Genomic DNA, 25451 nt, shown 5'->3' with positions numbered 1-25451 from the left:
CTAGTATATGAGCTTATGATACAAGAAATACTAATAACAGCTATTTGTTAACAGCTGGTAGAGTGCTCCCCACCTCTTTTCCTACAATGCCTTGGATCTTGAATGCTACCCAAAATGTCCAGTGTTAAATAGCTAAGTAGGTGTGAAGGTAGGGCAAGACTAACAGTCTCATACTGCCAGCCCCTAAAAGCCCTGATGTACCCTCACCACAGCGTAGACATAAATGTGTTCCACAATAGAAAGCTTTCACTCTATTTGATTATGGGAAACTAAAGAAGAAGGACAGAACCCAACACTATGATTCAAAGACAAATTCAAAAATGACTTAGTGGAATTAAGCAATTCAGTCATCTACTCCATCAAAATTTATCACAGTTGCTTAAAAACCCTTAGAACAGTCAGGGAGTCTATTCCCAATTTTGGCAGATAATTTCTACTGCAAAAAGACTGCATTTCATCTCTAAATAGCTCATCTCTACAATGAAGCTAATTCAGGCAGAATTGGGAAATGAATGTGAAGTGGAGCTGCTATTCTTCATTTCATGTGTGACCAACCCATTTCAAATTACTTTAGGTTAATCTATTCTCGGTTAAGTTATATTATCCCAAAATACAAAAGAAAGAGGTTTTGGAGATAAATGAGAGACGGAAAACCTACTTGAGGCTGGTAAATTTCTTGAACATTTTGAAGAATTTTAAATTTAAATAATCGACTCTAACATTTTGAAGAATATCCTTCTATATAGCACCTTTTGTTTTGGTTTTATTTGAAAATATTGTTTGAAGAACTGTACAACATTCTTGAACTTTTGATAAATTACAGCTTGGCAAAGCTAGAGTTGTGTTTTACTAGATAAATACTGAAACGTTCTGCTTTTCTACAGAAATATCTTCTTGCACATGTACTCTGATAATTTTTTTTTTTTTTTTCCAAAGCCTGACTTTGATGGAAAGCTGAAGAAGGCAGCAAAGGGCAATCAAGCCATCTGGTTATCTTCACTCCTCAGTGATGAAGATGCTTAGGAGAGTATCACAAGAAAGTGAAATAATTCCATCTCAATAGCTAAGCTCATAGAAAGTTATTTCCCCATGGCATCATTTTTTCTGTAGGTCAAACTACAATCCCACCAATATGTGACTGAATTGTACTTCAAACCCATTTATAACTCAAAAAAAAAAAAAAAAGCCTATTCTTTTTTAATAAATTTTAAAAATAAAAAAATAAAAATAATAATTTAATTAAAAAAACTACACCCACTCTCTTTATTGAATGTCTATGTTAAAAGAAAATCCTTCTGCTATTCATTTATTTTGATGCTCGGCAACCAAGTACTAACTAAAGACAATGAGTTTGAGATATTTAGAGCTGATATATTTGATTTCGTGTGATACATGATTTATGATAAAACAGTACCTCTCACATCTCAGCCAAAATGAATCTAGACTGAAAGATGCATTTTAAGATTACATCAGTTTTTCTCCAGCCACTAGTGGGCATGGGATCTGTGGGACTTGACCTTGTCGGAAGGAAGTCCTCCAGAATGCAAGTACTGTGAACAACGGATCATCTGCATGAACTTTTTCACTCTGTAGATACATTCCTATTATGCCACAGGGCTTCCGAATGTACTTTCATTTCCCTGAACCCATAGATGGAGGCTGGGGGAACAAAGTCCCACCCACTGTAAGTGAAGAGCAGGTTCAAGACCACCTGATGAATCTAAACAACAGGTACAGCTCTATGGGACCTGATGACATAAATCCCAGGGAACTGTCTGATGTAGTTGCCAAGCCTCTCTCCATTCTAACTGAAAAGTCCTGGCATTCGGGAGATGTCCCTGGTGAGTGGAAAAATGGAAATGTTATGCCCCTCCTCTACAACAATTAAAGAATTGAACAAAGAGCACTACTCTTCAACAATTAACAGAATTAGGAGACATTTCTTCTCAAAAAATATGGTCAGGCATTGGAACAGGTTGCCCATCAAAGTGGTCGAGTCACTGCCCCTGGGGGTGTTCAAGGAAAGGTTGGACCTGGTGCTTATGGACATGATTTAGTGGGTGACGTTGGTAGTAGGGTGATGGTTGGACCAGATGATCACGAATGTCTTTTCCAACCTTAATTTTTGTATGACTTTGTATATTTTAGTACTGTAGTATTAATGCTTAATAATATATATTGAAGGGCCAAGTTTCCCCAGAGTATACATATTGCCAGTGTTCAATACTGTCATCTGCTCTCCTTTCATACCACAGTAAAGACTGCCAAGTGCAGGTCCCTCAAGATCAGGAAACTGATATCAGCTAGATTAGCACTCATACTCAAGGCAGGAACAACAGCTTCAAGAGAAATAGTCTGAAATGTCAGAGCCATTATTAATGTTGCACACTGCAAACAAATGCTCTTTCTTCTCCTAAATGATATTTGCATAAATGCCATGGTTATGTATAGGGGCCCCAGTATTAGTGGATAAATTATTCATCAGCATAAATCTATTTTACTTACCTGCTTGCAGTCTTCCTGGCTTCTTTGCTCAGAGCAACTATTCGGCAAGTACTTAAGTTTTTTAAAATTTTCATTTTGAAACAAACAGAACACGCAAATACTGTCCTACATGATTATCTGGATTGTATCTCACCTTTCCTCATGGGCACTTAAGACTTTTACAGGAGTCATGAGGAAACATATGAGATATGAACTTACTTTGCTTCAGAAAAAGTACTGAAATACACCTTAATTTATAGAACAAATTCCTTATAAAATACTATAATGTACAGATTGTGAAATACTTCTACAAGTAAAAATGAGACAACAGGTACAAACTTCCATTGTAAGTTTCTGCTCTGTACAGAAATTAATTCCTTACTTGCTTGGTCCACTGTGGAGTCTGAAAGTTGTTGAGCTTTCTGGTCACAGTCAAAGATTAGGAGAAATAACTAGTTGAAACCATACTTTTTTTTCTTTCCCTATAGTGGAGGTAGTTAGACTCCTGTCTTACACTAACTGAGTAATTGCATTTTCAATTACCCTAACTGAAAATTGTTTTCCACAGACTGTTATTGCCTTACAGTCACAGGACTGTACAACTACGACCAATTTTAACTAAGACAAAGATAGGCATTTTACAGTACTGTAAGTTCTCACCAGGAGTTCAATAAAAAATAATAATAATATTTATTTTCTTGCACATGTACATGTATGATAAAATATTCTTTTTTTCTTTTTTTTTTTTTTTTCCTTTTCTTTCCTGAATACAGGAAAAAGTAGAAAGATTGTGAAATGATCTATCCAGGCAGATCATTACATCTGAGCAGATCTCCTGTAAGTGAAGGCTATACACAGGGTCAACACATGTAGGCAGAATGCAGCAAAGTTGAGGAATTAATGGGTAAAATAGAGAAGACAATGAGTAGACAACATGCTGACAAAATTTTGTCTGACATTGTATACCACAAAAATTGGTAGGAATTATAATATCTAACAGGATAAGAAGTTACAGAGGTGAAACAGTCTATTAGGGAAGAAATCATATACTGTGCAGAGATACGTCAAAGTCGTACCTGTATTGAAGTGTACTGAAAGAGTCGATAATTATATTGACACATTGCCCAGATGATGGAGAGTGCACAGATTTCCAAGAGACTTATAGAAGTCCTCACCAAAGTCTCAATTATCTCAATGGATAAAGTCTCAAAGGAGATTAGAAATGGAGAAATGGACATGTCTAAGGCTTGACAAAAGGTAAAAAGGAAGTTCCTCTCATGAATTGATGACTAGAGAAAAATCAGAGAGCAAAAAGCAGAAGCAAGTGGTCTGTTTTCACAGTGAAAAAGCAACTTCAGGTCCCTCAGGGATCTTCATAGGGACCTAGACTGTCCAAAATATGGACAAATGAACTGGAAAAAAAAATGAGTAAATAATGAGGTAACAAAATTTACTGACAATACTATTATTTTTCAGGTTGGCCGAATCTAGAGCTGACAGTGAGTGACAAACAGGTGGAATTTTGATGGACTGCTGGTAGAACAAGAAGAAAAAAAAAAAAAAAAGAGAGAGAAATGTGGCAAAACCAATCACAGATACAAAAGGAGGTTAAGCAGATTATGGTCTTCCAGTTTGTAAATTAAATAATTAAGAGGCAAAATCTGATAAAAACCTATAAAATCAAAACCATCTTGGAATTAGAAAGTAACTATTCCCTATTACTTATAATACAAAAACTAGGGGATGTCCAAAGATGTTATCAGATAGCAGGTTTAAAATGAACAAAAGGGAATACTTCTTTTATCCAACATACTAACTGAATTACAGAACTCACTGCCCACAGGATGCTAGGGAGGCCAGAAGTATAAATCATTTAAAAACGAAATTAGATGATTTCACAGAAGATAGTTCTGATGGCTACTAAACATAATGGACTGAACACAGCCTCAGGCTTAGAAAGCCTCTAAGACATTGATTGCCAAGAGTTAGTTGAGTTTATAAAAGACCACTCTACACAGGCCCAACTTCTTTTTTTTTTTTTTTCTTTTTTTCTGTAATAATATTCTGTGTCACAGTCAAGGCAGGATACTGAAAATCAGGGGAAATCTCAATTTTGATCTACTGTGGCTATTTTATCTTCCTGGTATTAGAGCTACTGATACTATGTGCTATGTATTCTTGCTATGGAGAATACATAGATGTTAAATTATCAGCCAGGTTACTTGTAAAATAATCACTGGTATTGAATAATAGATCTCTTCCAGCATGAAACAGTCTAGGTTGAACATTGCCCATCGCACTGTTGGACTCCTGCCAATGAATCCAGAAAACAAAAGGTGTGCAAAAAGTCAATACTCGAATAAAATAAAGGGCTTGAACATTTATGTACGTGTTTCATTTTACGTACAAGAACAGTTAATCCAATGAGATTATGAATAAGATTCATGGGTAAGAAGCTGGAGGGGACCCAAGCAAAGCAATGAAAAACTAATATACACCAAGGAAACAGTAGCACATGTGTTGCTGTGTGTACATTATTTAAAAAGTACATTTATAATTTAAACCATCAAAATAATCTGCAACATTCTAGCCTAGAAAACATGGCATCTGCATTTGTACAAAGTGCACAAGTGCAAAAAATCACTATTCCCACACAACTAATTTTTCCATCTCTTGTTTAATATAACTGAAAACCAATGCAAAGCAGCTGTCCCTAAGGGGCATTGAGTAAGTCAAAATTCATGAAAACAGGCAGCTAAAGACATAAATGGTCCCCTGGAGGAAATACACAGGCAAATATTTTAGACTTTTGAAAATCTACGCAAGAAAGAATGCACCCACAACAGTAAAAGCTTCAGTTCAAGCTCTAGCAGAGCACTGTTCCAAAATAAAATAAAGCTGAGGTGTGGATTCTCTGGTGTCCAATAAGACATTAATTACGATCAAAACTTTTCCTGTGGTTAGGAAATTCACAGCAGCTCTCATCAGCTTGGTCTGATGTCTAAGCAGGGAATAGCTCCCACACAGATGTAGTGCAGCTCTGTTACAAAATCAAGCAGATACCAGGCAGGAGCTCTTTGGAAACCAAGTTTAATTAGTTCCAGATTTAATTAATTATTTAATTAGTTCAATGGAATGACTTGATTCTGAAATGTTTTTATATTTGGCGGACACTGTGAAATTTCACTATCCTGTTACAATGTGTTTAAATTGTGGGAGGGTAGGTAAGGAATGCATTTGTTATTTTTGTTCACTGTTGTTTCCAGACTATTGGAAAAATGTACCAAATGTAATAAAATAAAATTAAAAAAAAAAAAAAAAGTTGGCAGTCTCTAGCTTGGATTGACTAAACAGTGAAATTGAATAGATCTTCTAATCAAAATGACAAATTTATGGATATTTTATACCTCATGACAAATGTAAGTGATGCTGTCTGCCCTTTCTACCCACTTATCCTTTGGTGAAAACATTTTTAAAGGTGACAGACTTGAACAGTTTTGATTCTCAAGAGGCACAGTAACAGAACAATTGTATTTATAACCCTAATGCACTGCGGATACAAGTTTTACTAGACTTCTGTACCAATTACTCACACGGTCACAGTGTTTGGATTTTGTGCTATTGCCTCATGATTCAATCAGTGTTTTTTACACAATTAAACATTATCCATTTATTTGCAATTTTCATATAATATTTTGCTGTGTCACTTTGCATTCATATCTTCAACTTGAAAGACCCATTCAAGTTGTTTCTAAAACTTCGTTTAGATAATAACTAATTCCAAAAGTCCACATAAACTAGTGTTTAGTAAAGACATTACCATAAATCCAGGTACCTGACTTTCAGCCTGTACTGCTTGTGGTAGAAATAGAGGTGTCGTTGCCCCTTAACTGTACAGCACCTGGATTTCCCACTGCCAATGTTATCAAAATAAGCCTATGTTTAGTCCAGGATTTGGTGTAGATCAGTGAGTGGAAAAGCATAGAACCCTTTCAAGCTCTTATTTTCTGGTAGCAGAAAGGGGAACACTTGAGTTCACCAAATGTAAAATGTCTGCACTACAAAAAGGATTTTACCAGTGTTATTCTGTATGACTGGCTTTAGACAGCAAACCAGAAGGACATTAGCAACAATACTAATGATCTGTATTTGAATAAGTTAGCATATGACATCAAATGCAACTTGTACACACTAAGGAAAAAAGTTAGAATGCCTGATGTTGTTAAAGCTAATGTGGCCAACAAGTCTGTTCCCATCTATAATAAAGATATTGACTTTAATATATTTGAAATAAAGATTATAGAACTGAGGTAACTGTTTAACTACTAAATTGGAAGTTCAGGCTTCTTACAGAAAAGACGGCCTTGTTTGTGAGTACTTTTCTAGTTTTAATTCTTACTGATGTACTTGCTCTGATGGAAACAAAGTAATTACAGCATAATTAACAGCTTCCATGAAAATGCTACATGAAACTAGCTGGGCTTTTTAAGACTTCTCTTAGCAAAAACAAATGAAGTTTTAAAGGTCTTTGCTAGAGAACCCAGAGCTGTACAGACTAGTCTGTAGGAAAAGTTGCTCAACTTTTGCAGCAACTTTTCCAATAGCAGTATAAAATATGTTTAGAGAATTTCCTCCTGAAGAGTGATTTCACAGATATCTCTATTTTCACACAGCAAATGCTGCAGGTGCAACAGACCTTCCAATGGATAGGACTTGTGATTTTCTGATGACACAGCACCAGGCCATCAGTGCATCGCTGACTGATTTGGTTCAATGCCATCAGCAGTGTCCACTTACCAGCAGAGATGAACCATGACAAATCATGGGCAGGGGCCTGGTCTGCACTTCTGTGGGGCTAGGATCTAGCTATGTCTTCAAAGTCTTCATCCAGATCTTTACCAAGATGCTAACGGGAAGGAAAATAATTAATGGTATTGTGATGGCTGTTTACAGAATGAGAGAAAGGGAGACTATGAAACATAAAAATATGAAAATGCTAGCTAAGTGGCATTAGCTGACTGAAAAGGATTGCTCAGGCAGTCAAGACCTCTCCCTGCTGATAGAAGAGAAATGGTGTAGGTGGTGCAAGTGTAACCCAGGTTGTGAACTGAGGCATGGCAGAGACAGAAAGGGATTGGCCCACACTTTTTGAATCTTTGCACCATAATCTCTAGTTCTACATGAAAATTCTGACAAGAAAAGAGATGAAACACCCTGTAGTTTCATTTTATTGAACTTACCATTAACATACAGATTTTTAATTATGAGGTGAAACATAAGAACTAAAGACCAAGAAAAATATAGTGAATCCAAGCTTTCATCAACAAATGCTCCTAAGTCAAAAATGCAGAATTTTGGCCATGATACCTACCTATTATTTTCCTGGATGCCCTGCATGAAATCATGGTCATTTCATGCACCCAGAGAGCCCTGAAGAGGTCAGCTGGGGAAGGCAAACAGTGGGAGATTGAGTTCTTTAAGTGCTGCAATTTGATATGCAACGTATGAGACATTATGCCCACTCTAGCAAGTTGTGACTATGACTAGGAGCAGACCAGACAAATGGCCTACATTGGGTTGATCCTGCCTTGAGAAAGGCAAATGACCTACTACCCTCCTGAGGTTTCTTTGGGATCTGAGTAGTTTCTTCCACGCCCAGGACTCCAACTAAACAGGACAATGCAGAGCTGCCACTTGCCTTCATTCTAACAAATTATTTTGGCTCCGCAAAGAAGAAGCTGGAAACTAGTTTACGAACAGATCATGTAATCTGCAAATTCTGGGTCATTACATTTCAGTTAACTACCCTTACACTGAAAACCTACATTTTGTAATTGACCAAAGTTACTCTTTGACACTGCTAGTCCCCTTTGACAGTATTTGGAAATGTGTCCATCGTTCCTTTACCAGCTTTTTTACATGATGAATTAAATTCACTCTCAACATTTTTGTATTTTATTTCTACTCTAAATGTATTTGACATGAACCTTTTTGAGTAACTGACAGAGTAAGAATTATAAATATCTATATAGAATAAAATTTATTTTAAGCCACACAACTGTCAGATGTGCTCATCCCCTAGATACACCATCCACACAAATTATGTATCTGTATAGATTCCCGACTCTTTATGAATTTTTAAAAACTGGATTAGATATCCAGCAGAAGCTTATAGTGTTTTAAGAGTGCTTTGCATCACGTTGGTGTATTGATTTTAAATATAAATCCACATTAATCTGAAGTAATTGACTATCTACATTAATAATAATGTTCAATTTTCATGAGGGAAGAGAATGGTTCTTGTGCCAAGACAAATGAAATTTATTACTAGAGACTACAAAGGTAGAGATAGAAATCACTATTAAAAAGTATGAAGAGGCTTTTGAAAGAATATCTATTGCAGTTGCTCTAGGTAACTCCTCAAGAAAGCTGTGTTTATTAAAAAAAAAATTCAAGTATGGGAGAACATAGAAAGGTCAATTGGGTTGGCTTCACAACCTAATTTGCTTTGAATGTATTTATCAAGATACCTACTGACTTCTTGGTCAACATTTCTCTCTACCGTGCTTTCTACCCTGATCTTTTATAAGACATCCTACTAGGAGTTGCTGGTTTTAACACAAGTGCCAAAATCCTGAGCTTAGCCTTCAAACGTTTCCAGCTCTCTGAAGATTAACAATTGTTTGTATACCTAGACTTGAAAAAGATTTTTTTTACTTTTTTTACTACTTTTTTTTGTGTTTTTTTTTTTTGTACTTTACTACCATCTTTAGGATTTTACCTCCACAAAGAAAACTCTATGACACTGAATGGGTTACATCTGAATAACAAAGTGTGGAATCCATCACGCTGTTAATTAAATATGGCTTCAATTCATTAATGCATTATTATGTGCTTTGCTGAACACAAACCTAAACTCTTATTATGTAAGTTAGCTTACCTGAGGTCCTACTTTTTAGCTCATACATATATAAAAATTAACATTTGTAAATTCTTCGTAGAATTGCTTCCTGCATATGTTTTATATTTCAAAACATGCTTTTAAATTTCATCCATAAACCAGCATCTGGTTACTGTTTTATGATAAACAGGTATGCAGTTTCTGTTTAAAGGAAAGCTTTGGCTGGAACAGTGGCATGCTGTGCTAACATTTATCCAAATGATGGTCACGACTACATTTTGAGGATGATAAAACACAACGCTCTGTATAAACTTGGCAAATTTGAGCTCTAGTCAAATAAAATCTCAAACTCCTTCCTTCTAAGAAAAGAATAGTACTACTTTTTCTAAATAGAGTGATTACATTATACCACTAGAGAAACCGTTGATGTTTGATTTTTACCAGATCTGATCTTGTCTGATCTTTACCAGAACCGATGAGATTTCAAGTCATCCTCTATCTGAGCATCCATATACCCTGAAGTCGGTACAGCACTCTTTTAATGGAATCCCAAAAGGAATTCAGGAGAAAAGCAGATCTGTGAAAATATTTCAACCAACTGATGTCTCTCCAGAATGTATTTCTATGCTTCTGCTTGAAAACTGAGTAAACAACTCAAGCCATACAACACCAAATAGCCCTTCTGCATGAAACCGTGTTATCTCTATTGCCTCTTCCAGTTTTCAGTACAACTTAACTACTTTTATGCTTCACTGCACAGTGAATTTTATTGGCATAGCTATCAAAATGTGAATAAGTTGCCATAACGAGGAGTCAGATCATCTATAAATGTCAGCAGGAAAGCACGCCTGAGAAAAGTAAATCATTAATACCATGAAAAGTAATGACTGTTTGGAATTAGTTTTTTGAAATCAGCTCAGAAACCTTTCTATACAGCCAGGTCACTGTTTTTTCAAGATTTCCATTTTATACTTTAAAACCTCGTCTCAGATGTTAAAAAAAGAAAAAAGCAGACCAGAGCCCTAAAGCTGTGAAGAATACTTACAATTAACTAAACATTAAGTGAGAAAACCATGCCTGGCCGAAACCTCAAACAGAAACAGCTATAGCAATGTAAATCCTCATTTCACTAAAATGGTAAATTATGTTTGTCAACCTATAGGAATCCTCTGCAGATCTGAGAGATTATTCTGCATGTTTTATTTTCCTTCCTCCTTTTTGTTTTATAACATTGCCAAGTAAGGAACAAGGGGAAAGATGCTCTGGTGAACAGTGCTTTATAAGGGTGTGGTTCTTGCTAGGAATTTGAGATGTGAGAGTAAAGGTAAGCCTCCAGAGTACTTCAGCATGCAGAACACACTGAATTCCCACCTGCCTTGAGCAGAGCAAGTGATCTGTTCTCCGTGCCTTATCCCAGTAAGCAGGACGTGATCAATGTGCTTGGTTTAATAACTGAATGTAGGTGGCGGGCCCTTCAGGCCACCGGTAGGTTTACTTGCCCTGTCCAGCCCCATCCACGACTCCCACCACCCACAGCTGCTAGTGCCCCAGGTGAACTGGTCCCAGCCCCTGCCTGAGCCCTTTGCCCTGTCCTGTCCTTGCTGTTCTTCTCTTGGACCTGCTTTTTCACCTTGTATTTGCTGGTGATAATGGGGCTGCTGATGGAACCTGCTGTTTTCACAGTCCTGCTCTACTGTCCCAGTGCAGTGCCAGAGAGGGCAATGCCCATGCCAGGGTCACCTTCAGCTCCTGTGTCACCCTTCCTAGGGCAGCCACCCCACTGCTGCTGCTGGCAGTAGGATATTTTTCTTCCTCAGCAGAAGGCAACAAATTTTTCTCTTTTACACTGACTTAGCCCAGCAATTATTTGATTTGTAAGACTATGTTTTAAATGCTTATTCATTTAAATGTTTATTCATTAAAAATAGTTACAGACACCATTGGTAATCTCTTCTTTTCTAAGGATAAAAAGATAGCTAAACCTGGTGATTGTCCTGCTGTTGCAATAATGACTACTCAGAAGCCCACCAAAATCAAATGAAATCTTGTTACTGACTAAATGGGTTTTGGATCAAGCCCCAACATAATCAGTCTGATGTATATACTAATGCACATCGGTAGATCCAAAGGAGTATAAGGACTCATCATAAATATCGTTTCCAAAACTGTTGAATTGCTTTTTCCGAGAACAGTGTGTCTGAGAAACAATAAAGGTTAGAAGTAGGGAGATTTATCCTATTTGAAAGTGCTACTACATCTGGATACAGTAAGGAAAACTGTATTTTCATACGAAAGTTTGCAGGACAGATAGGGCACAGAAAGGAACAGAAGTAATTAGTATTTGGCAGATACATCTAAGACACTTCCCTGGTGAACACTTCACTTGTAAAGAGGTCCTTTGTTGACCACCGTGTGCTTGGGGTAGGGGCGCACAGCTTTCAGAAATATCTGTAATTAATCTACCTTGACTGATACAGAGAAATCCAAGTTCTGATTTAAATTTGTTTGTGGCTCTGGTAACAAGATTGGTTTGTTCTGGTTTATGTGTGTATGGCACACATTCATGGGTGGGATTAGCTGAGGTAGGGAAGGCTGACGGGATGCTTGGTGATGGAATGGGAAGTCGGTCCTGGACCATCATTAGTGTGTGTCCTTGCTGGCTGGGCAAATTACTGCCTAGCTGTTGGCTCTGAGTCACAAACTGTCAGGATTTTGGCTTACGGTATTGTAGCTAAGGTGGAACTGAAATCTCATAGCTCAAATCATCTGCTTAGCCTCTAGGAAACTGTTGCAGCGTAGCCATTTCTATTCAGTAATACTAATACCAGCAAGAAGGCATATTAATGCAGAAGCTCTTAATGGCAGGTTCTGAGCAGGATTAAATCTGAGTCAATTGGAGAGTTTCAAATTGCAGAACAGAGGGATTTCCTGTGATAGTACTGATTTGTGTATGCTTCTGCATACATGCTTACATATGTGGTACTTACCTGCTCTCAGCTAAACATTAGCTTTGGGTATGAAATATGTGTTATTTTTTGCATGAGTCATCTAAAAAGAGCCACTTAATCCTTAAAAAGTATGTTTCAGAAGATGAAAGGAAAAAAAAAAAAAAAGAGAGAGAGAGAGAGAGAATAGAAATAATACCAGAAGAAAAATAACAGTGAGAAACAGAACAAAGAAACAGATGAAAGAAGAACTTCTAAGTAGGCAAGAAGCTGCAGATGCTCTTTACCTACTGTGAGAATCATCCTTCAAAATATTTAATATACCAATATACAACCAAGCATGGAGACATAAAAATTGGCTTTCTGCATTCCTGTAGAGGAAGATTCTAAAGCCTACTAAGTTTTATTTCTATTCCACCCAAGTCAGTACAGTAGAAGAGAAGTTGGAGGGAAAAAAGTTATTTTGCAAGTCACCTCCAAAACAGGATGGCCATTTCTCCCCAGTGTAATCTAACGATAGAGAAAAGACTATGAAGTCTATGGTAAATACGAAAAAAAAAAAAAGAGACTGCTGCAGGTAATTCCATTACCAGCTGCACCAACACACCAACACTGTGCTATGATTAATTCTGTGCTATGATTCTGTGAACACTGTCCTGCTACGCTCTAAGAGAGGACGGATGAACCAAGAATGAAATAATTCAAGAACAATAGCGAACTACATTTTTTCCCGTTTCTTATTAAAACATTCAACATTAAATTTGCCATTATACCTTTTATGCATATACTCAGAGTGGTTGCTTAATGTAGCATTTTAGAATGCATTAAAGGATATTGCACAAGTAATTTAATCTCTATAATATTTTTTTTTTGCAATGTAATTTGGTTTAGGAGGAGCTACAAAGAAAATAGTTACATCACAGGACAGGATCTTCCAAGTGCTATCTGCATATACCACAGCTCAGAAATAAATCCAGAGGAATCTCTTACCAGAGCCTACACATCTGCTTTCTATTTTTTTTTTGCTCAGTTTTAACAGGTAGAACTGATTACATTACCATATAAGTTATCAAAATCTTTTGCTTCTTTTCCAAAAGATTTCCAAATATAAAAACTGTAGTTTATCTTCTATAAAAATGACTGTGCTTTAAGAGTACATGCTTGCTGTGGTTTAATCTGGCTAGCAGCTCAGCACCACACAGCCGTTCACTCACTTCTTCCATGGGATGGGGGAGAGAATTGGAAAAAAGGTAAAACTTGTGGGTTGTGGTAAGGACTGTTTAATAGACAGAAAAGGAAAATAATATGATGATGATTTTAAAGGGATATACAAAATAAGTGATACACAATGCAATTGCTCACCATCCTCCGACTGATGCCCAGCCCATCCCTGAGCAGCAGGAGCCCCTGCTCAAAACGCTCCTATGAAAACTGAGGCAAAATGACTTACAGTTTGATCAAACTGTGAAAAATAAAGTTTGGAAGAGGGTGTCACGCTCTTTTCCCAAGATAAGCTGTTGTGCATATATACTCTTTAAAGAGAAGTGATGAAATGTGTCCTTGTGCCTTGTACTGATAAAATGCATCCCAAACCTGAAGCTTAGAGGAACTTTGCTTTCCCACAGCAGGCATGAAAGTTCTTTAAGAGCTTTAAGAATTACACGTCTTTCCAAATTCATGGGACAATAAATCAATAAATAAATAGATCTTCTAGTTTCTTTTCTATCTTTTTCCCATTCACCTCGACAATATTCTTACTATCTATAGCAGGGGGCAATTCTCCCTAACGTTACATCTGCACAATTCTACCCGATTTCCTTTCACTCCATGCCAGTAAAGCACCGTGTACGTTTATGGCACCAATCCCTTCTCCTAATATTTGCAAGACCTTTTTTGTTTGTTTGTTTGTTTTGTAATGCCCAACTTCTCCGTGCAGCCACAAGTTATTCCAGCAGGAAAAGGCTGGCCCAGGCTGTCTGACACTCCAGGCGCTGCGGGGCGGGGATGGAGACCCGCGGGGCGGGGACGGGGATCCGCGGGGTGGGAGATCCACGGGGCGGGGATGGGCGATCCGCAGCCGGGTCCCGGTGCCCAAACGGGCGGCTGTGGGGCCGGGGCCGCGGCTCTCAGCGATGTCTGCCCCGAGCCCCGGGGCTGCGCAGGCCGGCGCGGCCGGGAGGCGGCGGAGGTGGAGGAGGAGGAGGAGGCTGAGGCTGAAGCTGGTCGGGGACCATGTCCTCGCTGGTGAAGGAGGACTTGGCCAAGAGGCTCTTCAGGCCCCGGAGGCTGCGGCTGCAGGAGTTCATCGAGGTGGAGGGCACGGGAGCGGGGCGCTGCTACCTGTGCGCTGCAGGTACCCGGGGGTGCATGGGGCCGGGGGATCCCCATGGGCTGGGGGATCTCCTTAGAGTTAGGGGATCCACAGTGTGCTTTGGAGAGGTGTCATAAGAAAGCATAACGGGTACCTTAGCGGTTACAGCAGGATTTGGGGAGCTTTTGCACGATCCCTCGTTGGGTTGTGAAGTCCTCACGCTGTCCCAGTCGCCCAAGTAGCTGTGGTTTAACCGGATGCACGTCTGGATCGGGAACAGCGAGAACTGTGATTAAAACAAGAGTGTTGGGATAAAATTAATTAGCCGGCTCTTTGCTAAATCTGATTTCAAGTGCATCTGTTTCTGAAGGCTTTCAGAACGTGGTTTCAGAGAAGCCTGAAGCCTTTTTATTATTATTTTTGCAACACTGCAAAAGAGGAGTACTCTCATCCCTAAGTAGTTAGGCTGAAGTGAATGCTTTTTGCAGTCTGTTTCCTCTTGATGTTCAAAATGAACATACAGGTAGAAATGATGTATGTATTTGAGACTTTTCTTGGCAATACAGGGTGATGCCAACCGTATTCTGTGGTCCTCATGTTTGTAAACATCTGAAGCCTTTAGAATAATTTCATTGTACAGATCACTGGAAATATTGACCCAGCTTTGTTCCCTGCACCCACGTAATTTTAGTAGAAGAGACTTTGCACTTTAAAACTGTAAAAATGGTTTTAAGAAATGGATTCCTGGGTATTGTAGAGCTTCTCAATGTACAAGAATAGCAACCTGATTCATAGTTTATAAAACAATTCGATAGAAGGATGTTTAGATGTGAGTGGCAGAACTAAGAGTTTGCTGCTGTGAAACTTCCAAAGAGGAGGAATAACGTGCTCCACCTTCAAAATCTTTACTAAACATTTCTTTTTAAGGTAGAGAAGAGCAAGAAAGCCTCTAATCAGATTTACTGATTGGATGTCACTGAAGACATAAAGGAAAATTTATGTAGAGTGTTAAGAGTGGGATCTCTCCAGTATCCAATATTAAACTCTCTTAATATATTGAGGCATAGTCAAGTAAGCGGTGAGCAGAGTGGACACCTGATGCTGAAAGATGGGCTCCATCCATCTGCCAGCAGCTACTGTGATTCTCTGGAGCAAGCCATGCTGTCTAAAATCTTATCCACAATACATCCTGAGTATAATCTTGTGAATTTCAACTTACCATAACAAAGAAAAATCGGTCAGACTATATAGAGGCAAAACGTTAGAAGTCTATACCTTTTGAAATCTATATTAAAATAAAATCTCAGTGTGGATAACTGAACAATCTTATGTGTGTGCCATATGCCCAACCTTATTTCCCTTACTTTTTCACAGCAGCAACTCTCAGTTCTTGTATGAAGAAAACAGTTCCTTTTGCTAAATGCTTTATAAACCATGGAAGAATGTAAAGCTGAAATACAGCTGTGTTCAGGAATTTTCACAGCTCTGTATTGGTATGCCTGAGAAGGGCAGCAGGACTAACATCATATCATCCAGTTGCATAGAGACTCTAAAAACAAGCTCAGTCCATGGAAGACATTAAGGAATAATTTGTGCTCTATGAAGGCATTGCCATATCAATGCCTTCCACAGGAAAAGCTGTGAGAATTTAATGAGTGAAATGGTAGATCTGAGATCATGCCACATATCAAAAATAATTTTTTCTTTAACTATGTCAACTGAGTGCAAGAACGAGCAATATATCAAAAGCCAGCAGTGTGCTCAGGTGGCCAAGAAGGCCAACGGCATCCTGGCTTGTATCAGAAACACTGTGACCAGCAGGGCTAGGGAGGTGATCGTCCCCCTGTACTCGGCTCTGGTGAGGCCGCACCTCGAGTACTGTGTTCAGTTCTGGGCCCCTCGCTACAAGAAGGACATCGAGGTGCTTGAGCGGGTCCAGAGAAGGGCGACGAAGCTGGTGAGGGGCCTGGAGAGCAAGTCCTATGAGGAGCGGCTGAAGGAGCTGGGCTTGTTCAGCCTAGAGAAAAGGAGGCTCAGGGGTGACCTTATCACTCTGTATAAGTATATTAAAGGAGGCTCTAGCGAGATGGGGGTTGGCCTGTTCTCCCATGTGCCTGGTGACAGGACGAGGGGGAATGGGCTAAAGTTGCGCCAGGGGAGTTTTAGGTTAGATGTTAGGAAGAATTTCTTTACTGAAAGGGTTGTTAGACATTGGAACAGGCTGCCCAGGGAGGTGGTTGAGTCACCATCCCTGGAAGTCTTCAAAAGACGTTTAGATGTAGAACTTAGGGATATGGTTTAGTGGGGACTGTTAGTGTTAGGTCAGAGGTTGGACTCGATGATCTTGAGGTCTCTTCCAACCTAGAGATTCTGTGATTCTGTGAAAAATGCAGGAAAAGAACAATGTTGTAGGTGAAAATTGTCCAGCCAGGTTTCACCACCGGGCAGAACATGCTCCTGGCCTCACTGTGCTGTTGAGCAGTTTCTTAACACATCTGTTCTCTATCCTCATTTCATACAATCTCTGTTCCTACACCAGGGGTGGAGAAGTGGCAGTTTGTGGGTCCTGGAGGTGCCTAGGATGTCCACTTGTATTTCCGGAAGGACTGTGAGCTTTTGCGGTTGGATTTGCTTTCTTTCAAAGCTGAGGGAGACCACATACTCCTTCACAGGAAAGCAAATAAAATGGGAGAAACTGGAAGTAAGAAAAGAACTTTCTAAGAGTAGCCTAATAGATGTGCTTGCAAATGAAAGCCGCTGTAACTTCTCCATAGAGATAATACACCAGAGGTCCTCTGATTAAAAATCATTTAGTAATCATGACTGGTAGGACCAGAAAGATAGAAAAGCAAGTGTTTTTTTTTCCCAGCAGGCTGTTTGGGAAGCTATAGGCTGAGAGAATTACGATCAATTTATATATTTTCCTCTATTTTTCTCTGCAATGGAAAGAAGCTACATCTCCAACATAATCCTTCATTTGTCTTTATTTTGTAGCCTTCTTATAAACAAGTGAGAAGTCAAGGACATCATAACAGGAATAAAACAGTCAAGTTTCAGAATGGATTTTTCAAAATTTCAGGCAGCATTTAGAAATAAAAGGATTTTGGTCCTTCGCCTGTAGTATCACATTATGATGTCAAAATGTTGCTGCCAAATGTAGGTGACATCTCGTATTTACTTACCTCAGACTACAAGATGGCCTGGGGAAGTTGGTCTGCCCTGAAGTTGTTATGTTGGATGTGCAAATGTTTCAGGCTCCAGTGCTTTTCACCCTAATTATTGTGTTACAGAAGTCTGATCTCTTACACAGCACTCAATGTAATCAATTAATAATGGTAGTTATTATAAATAATGTCCTCATGCTCTTTTCATTCTAATTTCCTGCCCTAATTGGAAAATAGTAATTTCTACAAAGATACCACAGTGCAACTTGAAGATTTAAGAAATATTTTCAGTGTTGCTTCTGTTATGTGACATACTTATGTATTTTATAAGGAAATTGAGAGTTTTGTTTTATAAGGAAAAGAGTTTTGTTTAAAAAGTGATGGATATACAAGAGAACCCCAGAACAGAAGGTGTAGCACGATTCATGTAAATACAGAACCTTGGTAGTGATTCTGCAATTTTTTGACTCCAGCACCACAGAAAGATTCCCCCACAAAGTAAGTAGGATAAGGGGATTATCCACATAGATCCAGTGCCAGGATTGGTCTTCATTGCACTGCTAGTGAATTCAAATGAAAGGTTTTAGCACAGCCAAGACTGTCTTTCCACAGAAGGGGGAAGGTAAATCCTCAATCTACTAAATGCTGAGAGGTTTCATAGTCTGAGAACACAGAGCTATTTCTACTAATTGCAAAATAAAACTATTAAGTCCAGCATAGCACTATACAGCCCTGCACATCATCATTTAAATTATTATTTAAAATGTAGTGTAAGTCTTTTATTATCAGAACTCTTGCATATCTAAATTATTTTTGTCTTGCAGTGACTAAAAGTAAAGAAGTAGAAATATGTATGGTAAAACACTTTCGAGTGGATCAAGAGGAGAAATATGAAGTAGTTGAAAAGTGGTTTCTGAAAGATCTGGAGATGATTGATGGAAAAGAAGCGGATACTGTAAGTGTTATCTATTATTAAATACATGTATTAGAATATGCTTTTCTTGTGTTGCAATTTGGAATACAAGTATTGAAATGCAATTGGAGTGCATAATCTGGAAAAAAAAATCTGTTTAAAAAACAAAACAAAAAAATCCAAGGAATTTTGAGTCTGTTGTGTGGGAGAGGGTACAGATTTGCACTTTTGGGGCAGGGGCAGGAGAGATTTTTTTGTGTGTGTTGTAATCTTCATCTCTTCTGTTGAGATCTGAAGGACGAGCTGGATGTTTTCTAATTTGCTCATCATAACTTGGAATAAAAGTTCTCCACTGCAGCTCCCAGTATAAATTTGGATTAATCCAATGTAATGTGTATTAGAAAATAATATTTAGTTAAATATTTTTATGGAGGCTGTGCCCCTGCCATTTGAATTTATGAACATGTTCTTTGTGTGGCAAAGAGGATTTGTGTCAATATGTAAAACATCGTGTAAGTGCATCATTTGGTGTACCAGCTTAGGAAATTGTGCCTCTCTCAGTTAACTTACATCTCACTCCCATTACTTAGATCAATTAAATATATGTGTTTGGCTAGATTTATGTGATCATACTGCTAAAAACTTCAGCTAGATTTGCGTGATCTTACTGGTAAAAAATAATAATAATAATCTCTCAGATAAAATTACAGACGGGTTTGCGGCTGCAGTAGTAGGCAACTACTAACCAACACCAAAAGTAGAATTAAATCTTATTTCATAGAAGCTAGAAGAATTTTCTGAGAAGAGTATCTTACTGTAGGTAAGGCATTTTAACAGTTATCCATGCATAAAAATGTAGTACAGGGAGAGATTGGTTTTTTTTTACCCCATAAGAGCATTTAAATGAACATAAAATGGAATTTGGATTATTCTGATATCAAGAGCCCACAAGAAAGGTTTCACAGTCTTGATCTAAGGAAAATGAGAGACTCTAGTTGTATTCATTCTATCCTGATGACTATTCCCCTTCAAAAAATGCTCCCACAGCTCCTACATGGGGAACCAGGGGAGCTCTGCAGCAGTCTGCAGTCCTCTGCACATTGCCCTCAAGTTTGAAACTAGGAACCTGGGAGATGGTGGAGGTGAGCTCAGGTTCAAAGTAGCTAAAACTAATAATCTTTTATGTCCTCTCTCCAAATTATCTTGCATCTGGAAATGTTCCTGCCCCTTCCCCAGTCAAGGCAGACAGCAGATTTCCTTTTCACTTGTATACATGAATTTATTTTGGCCTTTTTTTGAAGCATTTTTTACTAAAATACCCTTCAAAGATGATTCAGCCATCCAGAACTTGGATGATCAAAATCTTATTTTTGGTTATAGAAAAGTCTAAATGAACCTTAAACTCCTGATTACAGGGTGATTGACACTGCTATAAATACTCATCATATTGCTATTCATATCTATAGAATTTAATAGAACTTAGCTGCTGCTAGTATTAATTGTGCCAAGGAGCCTGAAAGCACACAGAATAACAATTTAGGCAGGAAGGGGAATCAATATTCTTCTTCTGACAGGCATATATAGTTATAGTCCAAGGCAAGTGCTTTTCATATAGTGTTTTAGGCAACATGACAAATCAGTTCATTTCAAAACAAGCTTGTGTAATCCCAATAAAGTGCAGGGTATCATTTGGCCAAACTCTGAAAGTTTCACTCAGGCAAAATTCCTAATGGCAAAGAATAGCAGCTAATTATAAACTGCTACTTTGTAAAGTTTTAAAAGACCCTTTAGTATGAATGGCAGAAATATGCAAAGTGCATAGCTAATACTTTTTAGTATCCATCAAACTGAGAAAAAGGCCTGAAGGCATCTGAGCAGAGAACAATTGCCATTCTAATGTCTGTAATGCATGTAATAATTTCATTCTCTCTCCATTTTTTAGGATAATCCATATTTTGATATGCACTTCCACAAAGTCTACAGTTTGGAGGCATATAGTTGTGCATCTAAATATACCTTTGCTCGAACACTAAACAAACTGAACGAAATGTATCTCAAAAAGGACTTGAAGATTGTGAACTTTGATGACACCTACCTAAATGATGATTCAATCTGGTCATCCAACAATAGGGATTTCTTAGTACTTATGAGGATATGCTTCTACGCTTCCAACCTTTTATGTCTCTCCCTTTGTCCTTTGTCCTGAAGATGCATTTTCTAATGTAAAAGGCAACTGGTTGACTTTCCCTGACCAGCATTTCATAAATCATCTGTTGAAAAAGACAGCAAGTGATGTGCAGCATCTGCTTCTTAATTTATGTGTATAAGTCCAAAATGGAACATGCTTTCTAGATATATAAATGAATGGTCAATTGCTTGTGTTAGCAGGGCCTTACTGGCAAGTACAAATATATGCAACTATCAACAAAGGAGCTGCTCATTGTTTATGGAGATATAAATGATTCTTCATGAATTGCTAGAAATATTTTTAAAATACTTTAATAGCATTAACAGTTCATATACCTCCTGGAAGTAGGAAAATAAAACAAACAAATTAGTTCTGTACAAGAACGATGCACATTTCAAATGTGTTGAAATACAGAACTCTGTTCAAGAGATCACACCTACACAGATACTCATCCTGATGAACTGGAGTTTTGCATTCAGGTACCAGGGACCAGCTTTTCACCTACGCAGTTGTAATTATTCCCCCCCCCCCCCCCAAACATCTAATATTCCCTTTGGCCTTTCCTTTTTTTTTTTATGATACTGTCATCGAAACATAAAATGGATGTTCTTAAGCAGAACTGTTTTTTTTGCCAGACCTTTCAGGCTTTTTTTTCTTTTATATCATTAATGTCTTCTTGCAATTTGTTGTTTTATGTGCATGAACAGACCTGGTTATGGAACAGAAACTGAATGTTTATGTCTCTTCTCTGCCTCAGGACCAAGAGTTAACAAAATACTATTGGATGTCCTATGTAAAAGTAGATGTTGGCAATTAGTAACAGTTACTTTATGGGCAAGTGATAGACTTTTCAAAATTCATAGAATTATGAGAGTAATTTTCAGCAGTTTCTAGCTATGCATTAGCATATTCAGTGCACTACTTAAATGTTTATTAGTACTTACAGCTGCATTTAATGTGGGGTGGATTCTACTGACTGGTTGGGAAGATCTTACCCATAACAACAACAAAAAAAAAAACAACAACAGCTGACAGTATTATGTTACAGTAGAAACAGAAGATGAATTAAAGCTGTATTGACCAAGAGCTGCAGAGGAACAACACTGCCAAAAAGTAGCATGATGATACTGCTCCGTGTCAGTCAGCTAAACCAGCTGGCTGCTTCTCTAATAGTCAACAGAGAAAGAAATGCCCACCCAAAAGGTGATTCAGAGAAACTTTTGGTCAGAACTTCCAGCAGGAGAAAACTTTTCTCTTTCGGCAGCCTAGGGAGTACAGAGAAACTAGCTCTGGACTAAAGCAGCTAAGTATCTAAATTTGACGAATGTAAATCACAATTTGGTTACTGTCCTCTCCAACTACCTGCCTTTGTAAAGTTGGATGGTTGTACAAGGACACCACAACTTGGACTTCACTGTTGCCTTCCATGTGGACTCCCATCTTTAAAAACATTCATGTAAATGTACTTCAGATTCAAAATTGAAATAAAATCGAGCAAGTGAGAATATATTTGAAAAACTGTATAAAATGTACAGCTTTCTACTTTACTTTTTAAGTGTTAACCTAGTGCTTGTATATAGAAAGGCTATATATTTGACTACCTAATCTTAAGAGGTTATATATTTATCCTAGGCATATGATGTAAATTGCACATGTTCTCACAGAAAATACTTATGTGTATCTTGACCTTCATGAAGGCAGTTTCTATGGGTTAACACAAATCTGCAATTTCGAAGGACTTAAATCTTTAATTTGTCACCTACATGTTGTTAAGAGAGAAGGGCTGTATTTATAGTCATTATTTATGAAATGTAGTTGTTCTTTTCAGAATGTCTTTGGTATAATCCAGTCCAACTAAGTGTTTTAACATTTGATGCATCGCTACAACAAGTATTTGCCCAACAACAGGCTCCACAAAAACATTTTTAAGAGCAAGTATAATTCAGAATACTGTTATACATGACACATTGTCTTGTTTGGGCTGTGTATTATTGTAAAGATCACAATATTTTCTGTAATGTTTACAATTTCTTTGCTTAACAAGTGCAAGGAATTCTTCTCTGGCTGGAAAAGCTCCCATCGTTTGTCTTGTAATGAAATATATAGAACCTCTAATAAAAAACACCTCACCTTTTTTTGAAATAAAGTACAGGCAGTGACTTTCTGACCAATAATAGTCCTGTATTATGTTAGAAACTGATTAGCTAAAAATGACTCTAATGTTCAAACATATTTAATGGACTTGTGTAAGTAGTTCATATCTTTCTACTCTTGTTATTGTATAAACATTAAACTGATCATATCAGGAGACAAATAAGCCTGCATTTTATGTGGAATAATATACAACTAAAATCTTTTTGGCACTTCTGTCTGATAACATCTTATTTCAGATATTCTTTACTAAGTGATCAGAAAAGAGAAAAAGGAACACTGTCTATATAAATGATTTCAGGTAGCATCAAAAGGAAATAATATTGATAGAGATCTTTGTGGACCTAATCTAGGGCCTTTTTGCATTTCCACAAAATGCATAAAATGCCAAATATCAAGGCACTGTGCAAGTGCTAGACAGACCTAGTCACGCTATGGAAAGTCTTTGTCCTCAAGTGCAGGAGACTGTCACTTTGTGGTTAGCACAGCACAGCTGCACCATAGGAGATAAAGACTATGCTAAATTATAGATGGAAAAGACCTGACAGGCTAAATAGCCCATCTTTCAATTAAGGCAAAATTGTTTCCTACATCACATTTCCTGACATTGGATATACAGAATGCAGTTTGAAATATTATATCTGGGGATTCATCTGCTTCTCCTGGAAGACTTTTCCAAAATTGATTAGGAAGAAACTTACAGGAGTAAATGTTTATCACAAATGCATTTGTAGCATTCTTATAAAAAGTTTCAACCAAACTGTGAAGTGAATTAATACTTGAGATTGTGGATATAAAGTGGACTTCACATTCAGAACACAGGAATTGTTATCAGCCATATCTGTTCCAGAGGGGGGAAAATGAGGGATTGTATTACGTAATTAGTAATATGCAACTTCAGAATATTTTCTCTTGAGTTAAAGTTAGGATTGGAAGAGAAAGGCCCATTCTCAAAGCATCTGTGGAAGCTGGAATAGGAGGGGAGAGAATGGCACCATGCATCCTGTAAGATGATCTCATGTCTGTTTTAACATGTGTAAACACATGTAGCATTAACAAACAATGCTTTGTTTCTTTTTCTGCCCTGAAGCAGAATTAACAGATAAAGACAGACAACTAGAAGGGCTTTGACTAATAACAACAAAAGCTTTATGAAACCCTATTCAATTTTTTTTATGGCAGCCTTGTCCAGTCTTTATGGATCTAGAGAGAGACAGTTACATTTTGTGGTGAAACTGAGAAATTACCCAACTGAAACTTCCCTTTTAACCTTGGCCCTCATGAATGATATATTACAGAATTACACAGCATGCTGTTTTATCAGTCAGAAAAGAGAAGTATGTTCAGCAAAACAGCATTGGTCAGTAATGGTTAAATATTTTCCATCAAGTAGAAATGTAACAGAGGAAAAATGAGATCACAATTTTGCATGCTAAAAGGCCACATTTTGGAAATTTATATCATTAACTTGAAAAAGATGTTTTCTGTTTTTCCTCATTGGTAATGACCTGGCTAATACATTTTATCAACCCTACCTTCAAGGCATAGTGATGTATTACTGTGAATAAATCATACAGTTCAAGTAATCTGTAACGATTTCAGCCTTAACTGAGCATGTAAGCCTTAAAAAAAATACTGTATTAATTTACATGAATAATGCTAAAATGAAGTGTATTGATTATGTGGAGAACCTCCATCGTGGTGAAGTTTGAACTGGAATTCACCAAATTCAACAGTGGCCAAGGCCAAATGCGGATGGCGTTTCTCTGGGTGAGATTCCACATCCTGGATGTCACAACTAGCAGTCAGAGTGACTTCTTTCTCAGCGAAGTTTGGTGTGGTGGGCACCAAAGACTCTCAGTTACTTAAGCCAAACTCGTAATGTTTTTCACAGAATATATATTAATCTGGTGCTGTGGCCTAACTGAGTTATGACGGCTCCTTTACAGCTGTGCTCAGATGGAGTGCTTTCTCACTTGAAATCCTAAGATTTTATAATACATTGTAATGTATTGTCTTTATCTGTTAACACTGGATGTACCTGCACTTCTTCAGCAAACGCTCTCGTCTCCTACAAGCTGCACAACTTCTTCACCACCCTGCCAGGAGGTCTGCTGAGGACACAGGGACACCAGGAGCCCGCTGATGGGCTCTCTGGGTCTTTCAGGAGGAGAGCTCCCTCATCACACCCCCACGGGTCACTGTGGAGAGATCACACTGGCCTTATTTTCTTGCCCCTCACGACCTGTAATTACACAGCCAAGTTCTGACAGAACAGCTAACCTCCCCCAGCAGCTCTGAAGCAGGCTCCCTCCCCTTCCTTATCTCGGCAGAGATTTCCCAGCCCCTTTCCCAGCTCCCACCCACACCACACAGCTCCAGGACCGCCCTCTC

General features: G+C 38.0%; 1 protein-coding gene and 1 long non-coding RNA gene across 3 annotated transcripts; one reads left to right on the top strand and one right to left on the bottom strand.

The window, feature by feature from the left end:
• Positions 1-7302: 7302 nt before the first annotated feature.
• LOC140002485 (uncharacterized) lies at positions 7303-25449 on the bottom strand. Of its 2 annotated transcripts, none has more exons than XR_011809188.1 (3): positions 25099-25449; positions 14796-14927; positions 7303-7390 (listed from the first exon to the last, which is right to left on the bottom strand). It is a non-coding gene; the product is annotated as an uncharacterized lncRNA (long non-coding RNA). The 2 variants fall into 2 exon arrangements; XR_011809189.1 differs by lacking the exon at positions 25099-25449 and adding an exon at positions 20814-20949.
• On the top strand, positions 13916-25068 carry EXOC1L (exocyst complex component 1 like). The gene is made up of 3 exons (XM_021267650.4): positions 13916-14683; positions 18630-18760; positions 20661-25068. The coding sequence occupies exons 1-3, from the start codon at positions 14563-14565 to the stop codon at positions 20922-20924; spliced, it is 516 nt and encodes a 171-aa protein (XP_021123325.2). The 5' UTR covers positions 13916-14562; the 3' UTR covers positions 20925-25068.
• Positions 25450-25451: the final 2 nt, after the last annotated feature.

The sequence above is a fragment of the Anas platyrhynchos genome, chromosome 4, assembly GCF_047663525.1.
Source record: "Anas platyrhynchos isolate ZD024472 breed Pekin duck chromosome 4, IASCAAS_PekinDuck_T2T, whole genome shotgun sequence".
Classification (NCBI taxonomy): Eukaryota; Metazoa; Chordata; class Aves; order Anseriformes; family Anatidae; genus Anas; species Anas platyrhynchos.
Note: the sequence above shows the minus strand (reverse complement) of the source record. Positions and strands in the feature narration are given on the sequence as shown.

Excerpts from the sequence above, each read along its gene's own strand:
- EXOC1L (XM_021267650.4), top strand. The coding sequence starts at position 14,563 with ATGTCCTCGCTGGTGAAGGAGGACTTGGCCAAGAGGCTCTTCAGGCCC. Across the intron at positions 14,684-18,629 it reads CTGCTACCTGTGCGCTGCAG|TGACTAAAAGTAAAGAAGTA; the intron begins GTACCCGGGGGT and ends TTTGTCTTGCAG. Across the intron at positions 18,761-20,660 it reads ATGGAAAAGAAGCGGATACT|GATAATCCATATTTTGATAT; the intron begins GTAAGTGTTATC and ends TCCATTTTTTAG.